This window comes from Rhincodon typus, chromosome 18 (assembly GCF_021869965.1).
Source record: "Rhincodon typus isolate 14 chromosome 18, sRhiTyp1.1, whole genome shotgun sequence".
Taxonomy (NCBI): domain Eukaryota; kingdom Metazoa; phylum Chordata; class Chondrichthyes; order Orectolobiformes; family Rhincodontidae; genus Rhincodon; species Rhincodon typus.
The window spans coordinates 32442611-32459950 of record NC_063349.1 but is presented as its reverse complement, the minus strand read 5'-3'; the positions used below and the strand labels follow the sequence as shown (position 1 = coordinate 32459950).

Here is a 17340-nt window from a genome sequence, read left to right as displayed (position 1 = left end):
CCCTGCTTACATGTGACGCAAACTTCAAAGTATTATGTACCTGAAGCCCAAGGTCTCTCTCTTCTACGACACTACCCAAGGCCCTACTTTTAATTGTATAAGTCCTGCCTTCGTTTGTTTTACCAAAATAAAATACCTCACAATTATCCAAATTAACCTCTATCTGCCATTCTTCAGTCTATTGACCCAATTGATCAAGATCGCTTTGTTATCTTAGATAACCTTCTTCGCTGTCCACTATACCACTAATTTTGGTGTCATATGCAAATTTACTAACATGCCTTCATGTCTTGTCTAAATCATTTATACAAACAACCTGTGGAACACTGTTAGTAACAGGCCTCCAGTCCAAAAAAACAACATTCCACCACCACTTTCCGTCTCCTGCAATTCAGTCAAATTTGTATCCAATTGGCAAGCTCGCCTTGAATCCCATGTAATCTAACTTTACTAATTATTTTACCATGCAGAACCTTGTCAAAGGCTTTACTGAAGCCCAAGTAACCAATGTCTATTGCTCTGCCCTCATCAATCTTCCTGGTTACTTACTCAAAAAACTCAATCAAGTTTGTGAGACACAATTTCCCTTGCACAAAACCATGCCGACTATCCTTAATCATTCCTTGCCCTTCCAAATGGATGGAATCCTATCTTTCAGAATCACCTCCAAAAACATACCCACTACTGAAGTCAGACTCACAGATCTATAGATCGCAGGCTTCTCCTTGCAATCTTTCCTAAACAAAAGCACAACGTTACCCATTCTCCAGTCATTGAGCACCTCACCTTTAGTTATAGCTGATATGAGTATTTCTGTTAGAGACCCCATAATTTTCTCCCTATCTTCCCACAATATCTTGGGATACACTAGATCATGTAATGGAGATTTATCCACCTTTATCTTTGAGTAGGATTATCCCAGGATAATTAGTCTTCTGATTTTCACTCAATGTCTTTCTTTCTTCAGATTAACATCAAACCACTCTTGAAGCCTATGCTACTAAAAGCCTCAAGATAATCAGTATTCACCATTGGTGGATCACATAATTCCATACTATACCACTCCATGTCTGACATTTTGGCATATTGATGGTCTATACCTTCGAGTAATTCAAGGCTCATCCAATTTAATTTTGGAATTGCCATTAAAATAGAGTTGAGGTCTATTCAATTTTAATTTGACTTGAACAGGCATTGGTGCCTTCAACTGTTTCAGGTTTCCCTGTGAAAAATTTGCAAAACGAAATACGAGAAGATGGTCAATCACCTTATTGTACAAAACCTCAGGATTTCCTATCTCCAACTCTGGCTGTTCCTCCTTTGTGAATCATGTTGACTGGATTGAGGCAAAAGTTTTCAATGTTGTTATATTGCCCCAGTCCCGTGAGTGCTCCTTTTACCAGTCTATCTTACGACAACCATAACTGGTGATAGATACGAGATTCATGAAAAGGTTGTGAAGGTGCATTAGGCAGATTAGCATTTACACAGTGCATGAAAATAGCAGTAATTTTTTCAGCAGGTGAAAGTTACTGAATAAAAGATACCATGACACGTAATTGGGCTCTGTGGCCTATAATTCCAGTGCAAAGGGAGCTAGTTAAGGAAAATTTGAAAGGTGGCCTTCTCCCAGCTATTTTGAACATATCTTAAGCCAGTCATGTTATTGAGGACAATAGTGCAGGTGGGATCTGTACTTGCACTGGAAGTGTCTTCTGGAAGTCTGCAGAGTGGACTGTCTGTGAAGTCAATCATTGTCCAATGTTGATTTGATGCCCAACCTGCTATCTTGGACCACACTTCACTTGTTAACGCAATTTGTTAAGAACGCACAATGATCATGTGTTTAGTTGCATAAAGGAACTCCCTTCTGTGCTCTTTAAATTCCTTACTATTCAATTTACAGGATGATTGGTTTTGACTAATTACTGTTAGATTTAGTGGAAGTATTTGTTGGTGGAGGAGTTGTGAGAAATAGTTTAAGTCAGAAGGGAGTGGCACTGGAACCTTGGAAGGTGTTCCATGCTTTTGCAATTCCTCTGACTACATCATTTGCTGCCAACTATGGGGGCTGTAATTGTATTTTGACTGGACTTTAGCATCAGAGTGAGATGGAACAGAGGCAGCAGAGAAAACAATCTGCTTAAAGTGGAAGGGGCAGAGAAGTATTCTCAGGAAGAGTCCTTCACAGCCTCGTGTCTTCAAAAAGAACTTCTCCTCTCTGTACCTCAGCCGGGAGTGGTGTATGTTGTCCTTCAGCGCAGAAAGTCTGCTATTCTTACCCAATCTGAACTCTAGGTCTACAGCAATATAATTGGCTTCTAGCTACATTCAAAAATGACTTGGCAAACCACACAATTGTAGCAAACTGTGACAGAAAAGTTGAAAAAGAATAAACCACACTGTTGAACATTGACCAATGCACCAGAAATGACAAAGGATGCCCAGCTCAGTCAGTGCTACCAAACTCTCCTCATGAACATGTGGGGACTTGTACTAAAATTGAGAGAGTGTTCTCAGAAACTATCAAGCTACAAACTGACATTGTATTACTCACAGCATCATACCGAACAGCCAAAGTCATAAACTCCTCTAATATCATCCTTTTGGTGCACTTCTTATCCTACTGGCAGGACAAATTCACCTAGAGATGATGGCTGTATGTGCTGCGGAACTAACCACTACCAACTAACAGTCGAGATAAGATGCTGATCCTCCATTTAAAAAAGAAATCCAAATCAATAGTTCTGACATACCTCCAGGCAATTTGGACATGACCATTGTGCCAAAAGAGTCTGATAATCTCCCATCTTAGATATTTACAATCGACCTATGACATACCTCTAGAACAGCTAGCCTTGAACCCAGACCTTCTGGTTCAAAGGTAGATACTTTGCCACTGTGTCACACAAGTCACTAATTTTGTTGTTTAATACTGGGCCTAAGGGCCTGGTTAGCAGTAGTAGAGTGTGAAGCACTAGTGAATCTTAATGAGAAGAGGCACTTGTCTTAACAAGATACAGCAATGTTTACATGATAGAAATTGGTACAAGTTACATTGCTGGTTAGACATAACAACTAAGACTATTAGGAGACAATGAGGTATCATCTGTCTTCACTGGAATCTTTCCCACCCAACGTCACGTAATATATTATGATTGGGTGCAGCTTAATACAGTCTCCAACATAGAATCATAGAGTAAATTCACAGAGTTTTTACAACATGGAAAGAGGCCCTTCAGCCCATCATGTCTCCACCAGTCATCAAACATCCATTCAGTTTAATCCCATTTGCCAGCATTTAGCCATAACCTCGTATATTATGGTGTTTCAAGTGCTCATGGAATTTGTCTCTCCTACCATTTTAGGTAGTGAGTTCCAGATACACTCAACTCTCTGGTGAACAAAGGTTTTCCTCAAATCCCCACTGAACCTCTATCTCCTTACATAAAAACTGGTCCCTTGTCTCTCCCATGTCATTGCCCAACAGAACTTTGTATACCTCATTCAGATGCCCCCTCAGCCTTCTCTACGCTTAGGAAAATAACTCCACTCTATCTAGTCTCTCTTCACAGCTGAATCACTTCAGCCCAGGCAACATCCTGATAAATCTTTTCTGCCCCTTCTCTAGTGCAATCACATCCTTCCTGTAGTTTGGTGACCAAAACTACACAGTACTCCAGCTCTGGCCTAAATAATATTATAAATAGCTTCATCATAACGTCATTGCTCTTGTCTTCAATACATTGAATAATAAAGGCAAGTATCCTTTCTGCCTTCTTAACCATCTTATCTACCTGTTCTGCTACCTTCAAGGATCTATGGACATGTATTCTAAAGTCTCTCTGATTCTCTATATGTCCTAGCGACCTATTAGTTAATATATACTCTCTTGCTTTGTTAGTCTCCTCAATTTTTTGAGGCATCACCTCAATTTTTCAATATTAAAGTCGTTTTCCACTGTTCAGCCCATCTGACCATCCATTTGTATTGTCCTGTTGTCTAAAGCTTTCCTCCTCATTACTTACCATCCCAACAATTTTCATGTCGTCTGTGATCGTACTAGCTATATTCATATCCAGATCATAAGTGTACACAATAAATAGCAAGTGAACCAGCACCAAAGCTTGTGGTACACAATTTGGGCACAAGCTCCAGTCACAAAAACAACCTTCAACCATCCCCATCTGCCTGCCATGCAGAGCTGTCAAATTCTTTACTGAAACCCATGTAGACTACATCGAGTACACTACCTTCATCTACATACCTAGTCACATCTTAACCATTTCACAACCATTAACCTTATGAAATAGTAGTGACACAATCATACCCAGGCACAATGGAGTTCAGAGTGAGTCCTCAACATTGACATGAAGCTCATGGAATCTCAAGTCTTCAAGTTAAACATGGGAAAGGAAACCTCCTCCTGATTATCAGCTATCATCATCTATCAGCTAATGACTTGGTTCTCTTCCATGTTGAACACCACTAAAAGAACTAGAGAGGGTGGTAAGGGCACAAAGTGTATTCTGAGTGGTAGTCTTAAATAGTTCAGTAGAATCCCCACTTTCTGAGTTATCCAAGCACTGAAGAATAAATCTTCCAGACTAGGCCTGCAACAGATAGTAAGAGAAACAACAAGAGGCAAAAATCTTCTTGACCTTGCTCCTACCTGTGGCAGGTGCATTTGTCCATGAAAGCATTAGTTGGACTGACCACCACCACATTCTTTATAGAGACTGCATCCCATCTTCATACTTGAGGAAATACCCCATTGTGTGATATGGAACTACCAGCATACTCCATAGAATAGATTCACCAGCTCAAAACTGAGCATCAATGTCACTATCTGGGTCATTAACAGAAGCAGAATCATAATCATATATATCACCTGCTAGCATAAACAACATTTTTAAAAAAAATTCTTGATGGGATATGATGAGGCCAGCAAGATCAGTATTTGTTGTACGTTCCTAATTTCCCTTGAGCTGAAAGGTTTGTTGAGCCATTTCAGGTCAGTGAAGAACTAACATTGTTGTGGGTCTGGAGTTACATGTAGGCCAGGCCAGACCAGATAAGGATGACAGATTACCTTCTTTAAAGGACATTAGAAACCAGATCCTCTTTTTATGATAGTTGATAGTTATGATAGTTTCAGGATCAGTATGATTGAGATGAGCTTGCAATTCCAGATTTTAATTGAATTTAAATTCCTTCAGCTGCTGTGGTGGGAATATTTTGATTCATTAGCTGAGGGAGGGTGCTGAGTGATAATCAAAGGGTGGTTTTCCTGCCCATATTTATACTGATGCCTTGAGACTACATGAGATTTCAAGTCAATGTGAAGGACATACCCAGAATGGCATACTAGCCAGCAGAAACAGCATTTCTTAGATATGCAATCCCATATGCACCAATGCAATCCCATGAGTGGATCAGATCAAAATTCTGCAGCCCTGCTACATCCAGTCATGAATATTGTGAGGCAATTAATCAAACAACTAGATGAAGAGGTTCAAAAAAAATTTCCCCATGACCAATAAATGTTAATCTCACCAGAGACACTCACATTCCATGAATAAACTTAATTGCTGAACTGTCCTGCCTTCTCAAATCAGATTTACATCTTCAGAGCAGGGTAACAATATACTGCCAGTGGCTATCAAGGGCCTTATCAAATCTTTAACCCTATATATTTAACAGTAACATCAAAGATCTCTGATAGATCTTATGGAGCACACCTCAACTCAAACTCTTCGAAAACCGGAAGATCTGGACCACCAGTATATTCCACTGTTGAACTTTGTCCTCTCTCTCCATGCATGCAGTCTTAATTGACAAGGCACCTGTCTATCACTTGATGCAAGCAGCATCAGTCACTCTTTACTTCATTATTAAGTAGCTCCATGGCATTACTCAAAAATGGGGGTACACTAGCTATAAACATTGTACCTCCTGTTTCAAAAATGCTCTTTCCAGAGGCTGGAACTAAGAGTTGCAGGCTGATTTTAAGTAGCAATAGTCAAACTGGTTTTGATTATTGTTGTTTCCTTCCCCAGGATGGGCAGTCCTTGACATCAAGTAATTGATGTCCATATATATATACTAATTTGAGGTAATAGTAATTGCAGCAAAGTGCTTCAAGTGCTGGAATGTCACCATGCTACATGCACATTGTAGTGATTTGCAGGCTTCCATTCATCAGGTATGAAAAGGGGCTACATGATCTTAAAATCTCAATAAATCTGTCCATTAGTTAATAGAATGCTCAACTCTATTCTTATTTTGTTAATTTACAATGGGAAACAAGAAAAACTCACATTAAATGAGGTAAAAAAACCAATGTTGAATGTGAATTCTGAATAGAATACTTATGTCTGGAGTTAAACATGATATGAATGAGAGTTTCAACAACAGATAGGCTGAGGCTGACACACTCAATCTGATGTAAATGGAAGTTGTTGGTTATCAGTCTGAAAAGTACATTGGTTTGAGCACTCAGTATGGCATTGAATAAAACTTAAAGGTTATAAATGGTCTGCTTAAGCCCAATACGGTAGCCAGAAAGAGTTTTGGCTCTTTTTCATTTCTATGAGTAAGATTTGTAATATTTATATGTAAAAGCTCCCATATAAATACAAGTTTTAAATGATCTAAACTTTAAAACTTGATTTTTAGTCTGTAAGACTAAGTTGTAATAACAATAACATTTACAGATTTGAACATTCTTGCTTCCTTTTGAAATGTAAATGTCACATATCTCAGAAATGTTTCCTTTACTGGACATCTGGCTGTATCATTGTCTTAAACTAAGGTCCTGTGATGCTTCATGACCATCCTCTGATTAAAGTCCAGATCTGGTTGGACAGTTTTGAAGTAATATTGCCTACTTATCAGTAATTGGAAAGTCCTTAGATGACATGAAAAATCTGAAACTAGCTTCACCAATTCCACTCAGTAAGCTAATTTAGAAAAAAAATGTAGCATTAAATAAAAGATAAGCATGCTCCAAATTTGACTCCTAATCATTACACAAGCAAATGCTAAAATATATATCATTGAAGAAGAGGTCATGGTTTGGGAAATAATATTGAATAAACATTTAGCTAGTGAATAACGTTAGGGCACAAGATATTACGACCCAACAAAATCTAAATATTGACCAAGGCAAAATGCGCTCAAAGCAAATCACTCTCAAAAACTTTCTTATTGCTCAGGAGATCCTGTCCAAATCAGCCTTTTTTTCAAAGTGGGTTCAAATATTTTAAAAAAATGTCATTCTCCTTTTAGTAAGTGACAGCACAGAAGGAAGCCATTAGGCTCACCATGCCTGAGCCAGCTGAAATGGAGTTCTGCAACTTAACCCTGCTTTGCAGTCCTTAGCTCTGAAGGTTACACCAATTCAAGTGCATATTCAGCTACTCTACATGCAATTAGAAATTCTGCCTCCATTATTTTTTCAGGTAGTGGGTTCCAAACTCCCACCCTTCCCATGTCGAAAGGGTTTCTTCTCAACTCTCCCTGATTTGTCTGCCAATTCTTTTAAATCTACATGCCATGGTTACTGACCACTTTGCCAGTGGAAATGGCATTGTACCATTGTTTATAAATAGTCTAAGTAATTGCAGACTTGTTAGCTTTGTTTTTGGGTCAGTTATTTGAAAACATTTATTATAATCTGAAAAGGCATGAACTAATCAAGGACAATCAGTATGATCCCTTTCAGAAATTGAAAATTGTCAGCTAGAGACAACAGGAATCTTATAAGGATCATAGCAACATGGGCTATGTGAGATTTGTGGCAGAATTGGATGAAATGTGAAGTGCATAGCGACTTTCATAGAAACATAGAAGATAGAAGACTTTCCGTTAGGCAGCAGCAAGTTGCCAATTAAAGGGAATTATTGCTTGTTAAACCTTGCCTTGTTAGTGGCAAACTCACTCCATTAATATTCAGCTTCCTTCCTTATCAAATAAGCCAAACAAGCTGGACATCAAGAAAGCTCAGCATGGAAACTTGAACAGGTACCTGGCAAATTCAACTTGTAGCTTACTCCAAAGGACCTCTACGTTGCATTCAACAAACCTGTATCACAGTGCATAACCCACAGACAACAGCCACATACACCAACCATCCACGGACATTGGCATCCAGAATTTGCCAAACCCTCATGATCATCATAATACCTCTTCAATACACTGGCAGGGTGCTCAGGAATCACAAGCCCGTATTGCAGGCCCCACCAGGGCAACTAGCTTTAAAACATTGCTGCATTGACACTTCGTGCACAGGCACAAGGATCCAGCTCATGGATTGGACCAGGCTTCCAGCACAGGACCGCTCATGTGCTTTCTTAGCACTTGCTGACTTCGCACCAACCTTCATGCTTGCATGGTCCATACTTTGACTCGCCATGCCAATTAGTGCTGTCACATGACCAGGCAGCTTACCTTGCTAGACATCAGTTCTCAGTCAAGGGAGTGTACATTTTGCCATATAGCACCATGCTACATCAACACACACCTGCACCATCTGCCAGCAGCTTACCCATCAAACACATGTGCAGCCAGCAGGCAGCCATGTCTCAAAATCTTCAGGAAGTCGTCCTCAGCAAGGTCCATGGAAGCACCAGTCAGTCAAACGATCGCCGTATAGTAAGTCAAGAGAACCTCCCATATGAGGAGAATCTCCCATACAAGTCAAGGTGTTTGCCCACTGTCAGGTACTTGATAGAGGTGCTCTCAGTCAGGAGGGTCCTTGTCTCTGCAGTCCGGGGACTGGATCACTGTCAGTCCTGTGGCTTAATAGCAGCCGGTCTGAGGGGTAAGGCTAATTCTGCTAGATAGATGTACAGACACTAATTTAGGGTCTGGGCACTTCATGACAGGGGCTGCCTCGCTTAGGTCACTCAAGAGGGTGAACCACAGGCAGTCTGCAGGGTCCGTCCAAGTAACTAAGGGGAAAGGGAATTTGGGGGCAAGGAACAAGGGGGCCCCTGCCAAGTGAAGGAGACTTGACAAGTTAGTCTTCAGGACTGGGCACCACAAGCTGCGGTGGGTTGGGGAGGATGGATGACAATTGAGAAGGGAGGGGGTCAACAGTATCTGCAAAGGGGAATGCTTTAAGTTGGGGATGGGAATGGGGTCATAAGCAGGGGAGTGTTGGAGGGAGGCTTATTCCACAGTCAGGGAAACCTTCAGAGCCTTCAGAGATTTGGGGGTTAGAGAGGTGCGGTGGATGCTATACAGGGCCCACCTGACAGGGGATGGGAGAGAAAGGTGGGGAGGTACAGGCTGAGGAAGGCAGCTTGACTGGGAATGTGGGGAGGCTTGAAGTCTATGGGGTTTGCAGGTAGGGCTACCAGGAATTGAATTTTGATCTTTGGGGGTTTATTGACACGAAAAGGCACAGGCTGCAAGCCATTGCCTGAGGAGTGCTCACTATCACCTTCCCATGTGCCGGAAATTGAAAGTGCGCAATGGGGAAGAAAATGGCTGTGAACACACTCAGAATGGGCAGAGTAAATGACTCAACTTGCAAGGGAGGGGTCTACTCTACCCACCAATGTCAGGGCTTTTAAAGGGAAAGAGCAATATACATAGAACCATATATTGTATAGGACAAAGATCTACAGGGATCCTAATCCCTGGTCAGTCTAATGCATTTTCCCCATTGCTGTGCACCTCCCTGCCTCAGTCACCCCTCATCAACTCATTTGCATCAACACATTTGCACTTCAAGGCTGCAGAAGAAGAAGGATGTTGTAGGATGAGGGCCAAAGTTGTCAACAGCACCCATTGGTCTCTATAAGCCTTATTCCTCTGGTTTCCAGCTCCTGCAGCAGACTCTCACCACAGATGTTGATCCTGGTACATCTTGTGTGCCCATGAAGTTATACCTCATGCTGGAACAATGGCGTTCAGGGCTACACACAACTAGATGTAAGGCGAAAGCAGTGCAATTGATTAAAATTGTGCCAAATAATGTACAGTGCACTGTCACTCATGCCACCAAAGTCTCATCAATAAATTTTCTATTTCCTTTCCCTCCCACTGTATCTCAGGACAAATGGCTGGGGCAGCTATGTGCGCATCTCCAACAGATCCTAAGACCACTGGACCTCGGTCTTCATGGCTGCCACCATCCTGTTCATGGAGGCAGACAAATGATCATATGAGAGTCTGCACTGCTACAGCTTGTAGGCAAAGAGGGCCATTGTACCCCAAATACTTGTCCCTGCTGCTCCTCTTCCTCCTTATGTATTTGGACAAAGTCTCTGATTGCCAATACCACAGGTTATTCTCCTGAGTGGGGCAGAGCAGGAGCCTGGTCTCTGGCCCTTGAGTGTCAATGGTCTGGGATGTTCTTCCCTTGACCAGCCACAGCACTATCACAGTGAGGTGCTCATCAGGTTGAGCTTCCACCACCATTACAGTTAATCTCAGTGGTGGGTGGTATAGCAGACAGCCTTGCCGATGCCTCCACTGAGGCCTTGGCATTTTCAACTTAGAAGCCAAGCAGAAGGCTTCTGGCAAAGCTGTCTGTTTCACCATGGGTGTGATGGACTTGACCCCATGGTACCTGCAAGACAAAGGAGAGAGAATGTGTCATGGCTAATGGATGGAAGTGGTGTGCAATAAATGACAACAAAAGCAGAGTTGATGTAAGAGTTGGAGTAGAAAAAGAAGGGTACTTACTCAGTTGCGGAACATGGATGTCTCTACCTCCTGCAGGAACGGTCCTGGTCTTCTCCTGCAGAGCCTTATGTCAAGCACCCCTCCACCTGTTATGGCCATTTCTGCCCTGTTATGGGCAGTCTTCTCCTGTAATGGAAGAAAGGGAGGAATTGGGTGAGATGAAAGTGTGTGGCTCAGCTGATAGTGCTGGTGGAGATGGTGGATAGGTGGTGAGGTGGTCCAAGGAAGTGCAGACACCATGAAGGGCAAGTAATGTGGGAGTTTGTGTTGGGGAAGGGTGGGAGGCCAAGTCAAGTAAGATGTTGCAGGCAACGGTGAGAGAGGCAGAGCATGAGCCTTGGAGGTTGGTGTAGTAGCAGGTATAGAGTGAGTGTGAAGTCACAGAGAGGAAAGTGGGGTACCCTTGGCACAGCAGAGAATGTCAGTTACCTTCTTATGGCATAGCTGTCCATTCTTCTAGACTACGGACGCAACAATGACCTTGGCGGAAACCTTAGACCAGGCTTTGGAGGAGTGGCTTTTAGTGGGAGTTCTCTGGGAAGTGAGCTCCTCTCTTTTGGAGATTAATGCTGAAGAATTCCTTTTGTAGCACCTACAATAATGATGTCACATGGCCTTGTTGATAGATGAGGTTGTCATCTCGAAGCAGTAAGACCTACTCTCTGGGTCTTTCTCACAGTCTCTGCAACAATGATGAATGATATACATCATACCAATATAAATTGTACTTTTAACAGTCACAAAGATTCACTTTACAGCCTGGTGGCAAACAGTGTGGAGTCCATTTAGCTGCATCCTACACACTGACAGCGGTGGAGCTCTGAAGATTTCTTCAGACACAGTTTTAAGAAGGCTGCACATGCAGACAGAATGCAGTTGAAAGAGCTGAATGGAAGAAGAACCTCATAACAAGGTTCTACAAGGCAAAACCAACAGCTTAGGATAAAAAAAAAGCATTTCAGACCTGGTAAGAGATGTGCAGCAGCAGCAAAGTTAGAAACTACATGGAACTTGAGAACTGGTCACACCAAGACAATTCCCGATTGTGTTGTGTTCCTATGGTCTGTAGGAGCAGTTTTTTTTTTACATTCATTCACAAGCAATTGAAGTCATGGTTGAAAAAATGTTGTTTACAGCTGACAGCAGTACATCAGCATGGTCCAGGAGATATAGCACTTAAGATTAAATGTATGCTACAGCAATGTGCAACACAAGGGTATCAGAAAGTTGCGATCATATATCCTCAGTATTCAAGAAGTCTGACTCTTGCACATGAATGCATGCTTTGACCCGAATCTCCTTCAAATGGTGGAGGATTCAAATTAGTTAAAGTCAAGAAACACTGATAAAAAAAAATAGCAGAACCAATCAAGGAACAGTCAATCGTGGGAAAACTTATTATGGAACAACTAGTCATGGAACACATCACAAAACGCACAGCTACTGAATTGTTGATTGTACAAGTACTGACCAAAAGATCACAAGCAGATTTCACATAGTTCCCTCGACTCTCAGCAAAACCCAAAAAGAAGATAAATTAGTTACGTTGGCGCACAACATTTGTGCAATCTATCAGCAAGGTTGGAACCTGTGACTATTGTGAATAGGTTGACAGAAATAGTTTTCACTCCCAGCAACACAAAAGAAAGCTCTAACAGCAACAATCAGCAAGGTTTGTGAGAAAACACAAGAAAAGAAATCCGATAGCCAGTGAATAGAATAGAATACCCCATTTGAAATCATTAATGAATCTCCAGGTGAGGTAAGTCAGAGTACAACACAAGTCATTCGAACAGATTTAAGTTTGATGTCAAACGCTGAGGTGATTCAAAGGACGTAATTTCAAACCGAGAATTTAATTTCTTTATCGTCCCGGGAAGAATCCTCAGAACCAGTGTCAAGGAATTTTTTTTCATTCAGTCACGGGATGAGGGTGTCACTGGCTAAGCCAGTCATTATTGCCCATCCCTAATTGCCCAGGGGGCGGTTTTAAGAGTCAACCACATTGCAATCAGCTAAACATTAAGTAGTCCTTAAATAATACAACCGAGGGAGCAAGCATGCTGGTATCACTCATAATTTAATCACGGACAGTGAATGAAAATTACATTAAGTGACTGAAAACAATAAGTTAAAGCAAAGAAAATACACATTTCACTACCAATTTACACATACTCTTTGTTTTACACAGATTCACTACCCATGGATCTCCATGCTGGCAAGGTGAGCCCCAGAACAGTTTTTTTTAATAGACAGGTCCTGATGGTCACATGGTACTTTGTTGTACATAGCCGACTTCTAATAAAGTGCTACCCAGGTTTTGTGTTATCCATGGAAGGTACATGCCCCTATTTCCATCTGATAACAAGGATTTAGGGTACCAGAAGACTGAGAAAAACTCTCTGTTTGCGCAGGTTAAAGGTAAGATGCATAAATTACCTCGAAAGCCACCTTGAGACAGGACAACCAATGTCTACAGATTCAAAACAAAATCAAGAAGATACTTTCTGAAGAAGGGGCTAGACCCAAAACATCAGCTTTCCTGCCCCTCTGATGCTGCTTGGCCTGCTGTGTTCATCCAGCTCCACACCTTGTTATCTCAAGAAGATACTGCCTGGTTTGGAGATCCAGGCTAGTGTCAAAAAGAGAAAATTACCCGATCCAGAGATCTAGGATGTGGAAAACAAAAGCATCCGTTTCAACAAGACAGCCGTCCTTTGTGAAGAAAATTGACGAGTTTAAATACCCTTCAGTTTAAAGGGAGTTACAGGTTGTCAAGAACAGAATCAAATTCAACAGACTATAACGCAAAGACCTACCCAAGCTTCCAAATTGAAAGTTACACATTGAAAGGGAATGCATTCTGGGGAAATAGTGAAATCTCCAGACTGTCTGAATTTGTGAAGGGAGAGACTTGAGGGAAGATGGGCATATACATGGATATATAATTGCCGATGCTTTCCTCCATGGAAAAAAGTAAAACTTGGGAGGAGATGTTGCATAAGAGTGTGAGGGTCTGAGTTCATGGCAACCCTGCTGAAGACGGGATCACATTTGAAATTTATGGAAAAACATGCCTCCACTCAGTTCGGAAGGAACATGGAAATATAGGAATTAGGAGCGAGAGTAAGCAGCTCAGCCCTTTGAGCCTGCTGTGCCATTTAACATGAACATGGCTGATCTTATCCTGGTCTCAATTCCACTTTGCTGCCTGCTCTACATAGCCCTTTATCGCACTTTTCATCAGAAACGTATCTGTTTCATTTTTGAATCTGTTGATCGATTCTGCCTCCTTACACTCTGGGGCAGTGAGTTCCACAGATTCACAACCCTCTGAAAGAAGGAGTTTCTCCTCATCTCAGTTTTGAACCTACCGCCTCTCACACTATATCCATGACCTCTTGTTCGAGACTGTCCCAAAAGGGGGAACCTTTGTTCAAAATCCACATTATCAATCCCCTTTAGCATCTTATATACTTCAGTAAGATCCCCCCTCATTTTTCAGAACTCCAGCGAGTACAAACCCAAGCTATTCAACTGCTTCTCGTACGACAGCTCTTTCGTCCCTGAAACCAATTTGGTGAACCTCCTCTGAACTGCTTCCTGTGCCACCACATCCTTTCTCAAGTAAGGAGACTAAAGCTGGACACAATATTCCAGATGTGATCTGACCAATGCCTTACATAATTGTAACAACATCTCTTTACTTATACAATCCAGTCCTTTTGCAATAAATGCCAGGATTCCATTTGCCTTTCATATTATATGTTGCACATGCATATACATACTTTGCAATTCATGCACAAAGACACCAAGATCCCTCTGCACTGACACACTTTGAATCTGCTTTCCATTTAAATAATAATTTGTCCCTTTACTATTCCAGCCAAAATGAACAACCTCATACTTAGCCGTATTAAACTCCATCTGCCAGATTCTGGCTCATTCTCCTAGCCTACCAATATCCATCTGTAATCTCCTCATCATTGCCTGCTTTCCCACCTATTTTAGTATCATCTGCAAACTTTGTTATGTTACTGTCTATCCCTACTTGAAGATCATTTATACAGATTGTAAATGCTTGAGGACGAAAACTGAACCCTGCAGCTTCCCACTAGTTACAGTTCACCATCCATTTATCCCAACCTCTGCTTTCTATCAGTCAGAAATCCTGATGTTGAAGACCACAATCAGACAGGAGGGAGAAAAAGACAGAGAAATTGAAAGGGGAGAAAAGTTTACGGGAATTGAAGAGGGCACAGGGCTGGGTGCAGTATTGATAGGTTTAAGCATCTGAAAATGAACATGCAACTGACAACTGCCCCCCGCATCCCGCTTCCCGGCCAGCACTGCTATGAGCACAGAATTATTAACCATTCAGTTGGTCATCAACTTCCCTAGATAAGACAACAACCTGAGTAATAAGCAGGAGTCTCATTTTAAAGTAATTAATGCGAGTCTAAAAATTAGTTAGCCACAGGAATGCCATCTGTACTGTTGGTAGGACGCCCTTAATATTTGAGCTAGTTGTGGTGGTGGAGAAAACCACAGCACACCATAAAATTGAGACTAATTATTCCAACATTTCCTGCCAACCTTCCATTCTAAGCTGTACTTTGTTATTTCTGATATCATATTAAAATTTTTCACACTGCAAATTCACAAAGTCAACTAGAGTTGACCACTTTATTAATTAATGGATTGATTTATTGAGATTTAAGATGATCTTTTCATATCTGATTATTAGAAACTTCCACATCAGCCAGTGTAAATGTAGCATAGTAATAATCCACATACTTGAAGCACCTTCCATAAGTCACTACATTCTTATCAATTTACATTTGTACACCATTTAATGGGCCTCAGTGAGAGTTAATTTAATGAAGACATTAATTGAATTCAGGGATGAACATGATTCTGAATTGCAATTCTAAAAGGCACTTATTACACCATTTCAGATTATTTTTCCAAATATTCAGTGTTATATATTTTTAAAAGTTACCCTTCCTTATTGTTGTTTTCTGCTTGTATAATTAACTGGTGCAATTGATAGGTGAACAGATGTCCTGTTCAAATATTTACCAAGTTGCTGTTTTTGCTTGATAAGAAGTAAATGAAATCTTCCTTAACTTTCGTAAATTTGATTCCGGTGAATATGCTGTTGATGACAAGAGAAGACGAAGACAATAATCAACTTCCGTTTCTAGATGTCAGGGTAGAACAAATGACCAACAGGAAATTCCAAATCACTGTATATAGGAAGGCAACCCACACTGACCAAATCCTCAATTTCCACAGCAATCACCCCAACGTCCCCAAACAAAGTTGTGTAAGGATGCTATTCAAACCGGCTACAACTCACTGCAACATGCCAGAACTACGCAGGAAGAAGGAAGAGCACATGTACAAGGACTTTGCTAACAACGGATATCCCAGCAACTTCATCCGCAGGTGCCTACTCGATAGACAATGTCTGTATGATAACCAGCCAGCTCGGCGAGGAAGCCAACAACCTCAAATACCCGAAATGGCTATCAGCAGTAGCCATACAAATTGGTGGAATTTGGTGATTTTATCATTGAGTTCAGATATTGTGATATTTTTATTTCTCGATGAAATGACTGGATGGGTTAATGAGTTCATCCCTGTTCATGTATTTTGTATTTCACCTTACTCTGAATTCTGGAGTGCAATTTTTCTTCATTTCTCTGAAGGCTCTAGAAGCTTAAAAATGGTAATCAGAATAAACACATTAAGAGAAATTAATTTGAAGTTTCAAGTGGATAGTGTCAAACTGAAACAAGTAGATAAATTTGAACATGGTAGATACAATGCCAAAGTTGGAAGAAGACTAGAATAGAATCACTTTTGCGAAGGTGAAGGATGTGTTAACGACAGGAAAACTCAACCCTGCAACAAGGAAAATAAATCATGAATTTGAACATGGTAGATACAATGCCAAAGTTAGAAGAAGACTAAAATAGAACCATTTTTGCGAAGATGAAGGATGTGTTAACAACAGGAAAACTCAACCCTGCAACAAGTAAAATAAATCATAAATTGAATCATTCTATTCACTTTCGTGTATGCCTCAGAAACCTGAACAATAAGTAAAGATCTGTGGAAAAAATACTGTAGGAGCCTATATATACTTAGATATATGTTTAATATTTCATAGAAAATCTGTAAGGCAAATTCATAAGGTGTTTGAAATTGCAAGAAGAATTCCATAAAGTGAAAACCAGAATAAAAATATTAATATTTCAACTATCGATCAGGGCTGAAAAGTTACAGAGATCTCTTCAGAGGGAGAATTGTATACTGCCCCATTCTGTGCCATCATATGCTGTGTTTAACTCTGTAAGAGTCACACAAAGGGCTAATAAACACTATTTCTCATAACTTTGCAATGTTGTACCATATTGAGATTCCAAATAATGGTGTTTTGTTGATTAGGATAGTCTCCAGGATTTAAAGGTGTTGCTTCGATATACAACCATTTTAAATGTATGCCCATGAGGTACATTGATAAACATGATGGAGCAATTTTTATTAGCAATAAGCACAAGTCAACTGGACAAATGTACCTCCAATCACTTGTCAAGATCAGAGATGGTAGGGATGGCAACCTCCAGCAATTGC

General features: G+C 40.8%; 1 protein-coding gene across 1 annotated transcript in view; it reads left to right on the top strand.

Annotated features, from left to right (window-relative positions):
- Positions 1 to 16033: 16033 nt before the first annotated feature.
- The window catches only part of LOC109917719 (ankyrin repeat, SAM and basic leucine zipper domain-containing protein 1), a 108936-nt gene continuing 107629 nt past the window's right edge, over positions 16034 to 17340 (top strand). Inside the window, exon 1 of the mRNA XM_048607905.1 lies at positions 16034 to 16264. Within this exon, the coding sequence (XP_048463862.1) occupies positions 16034 to 16264 (231 nt within the window). The remainder of the gene's footprint in view (positions 16265 to 17340) is intronic.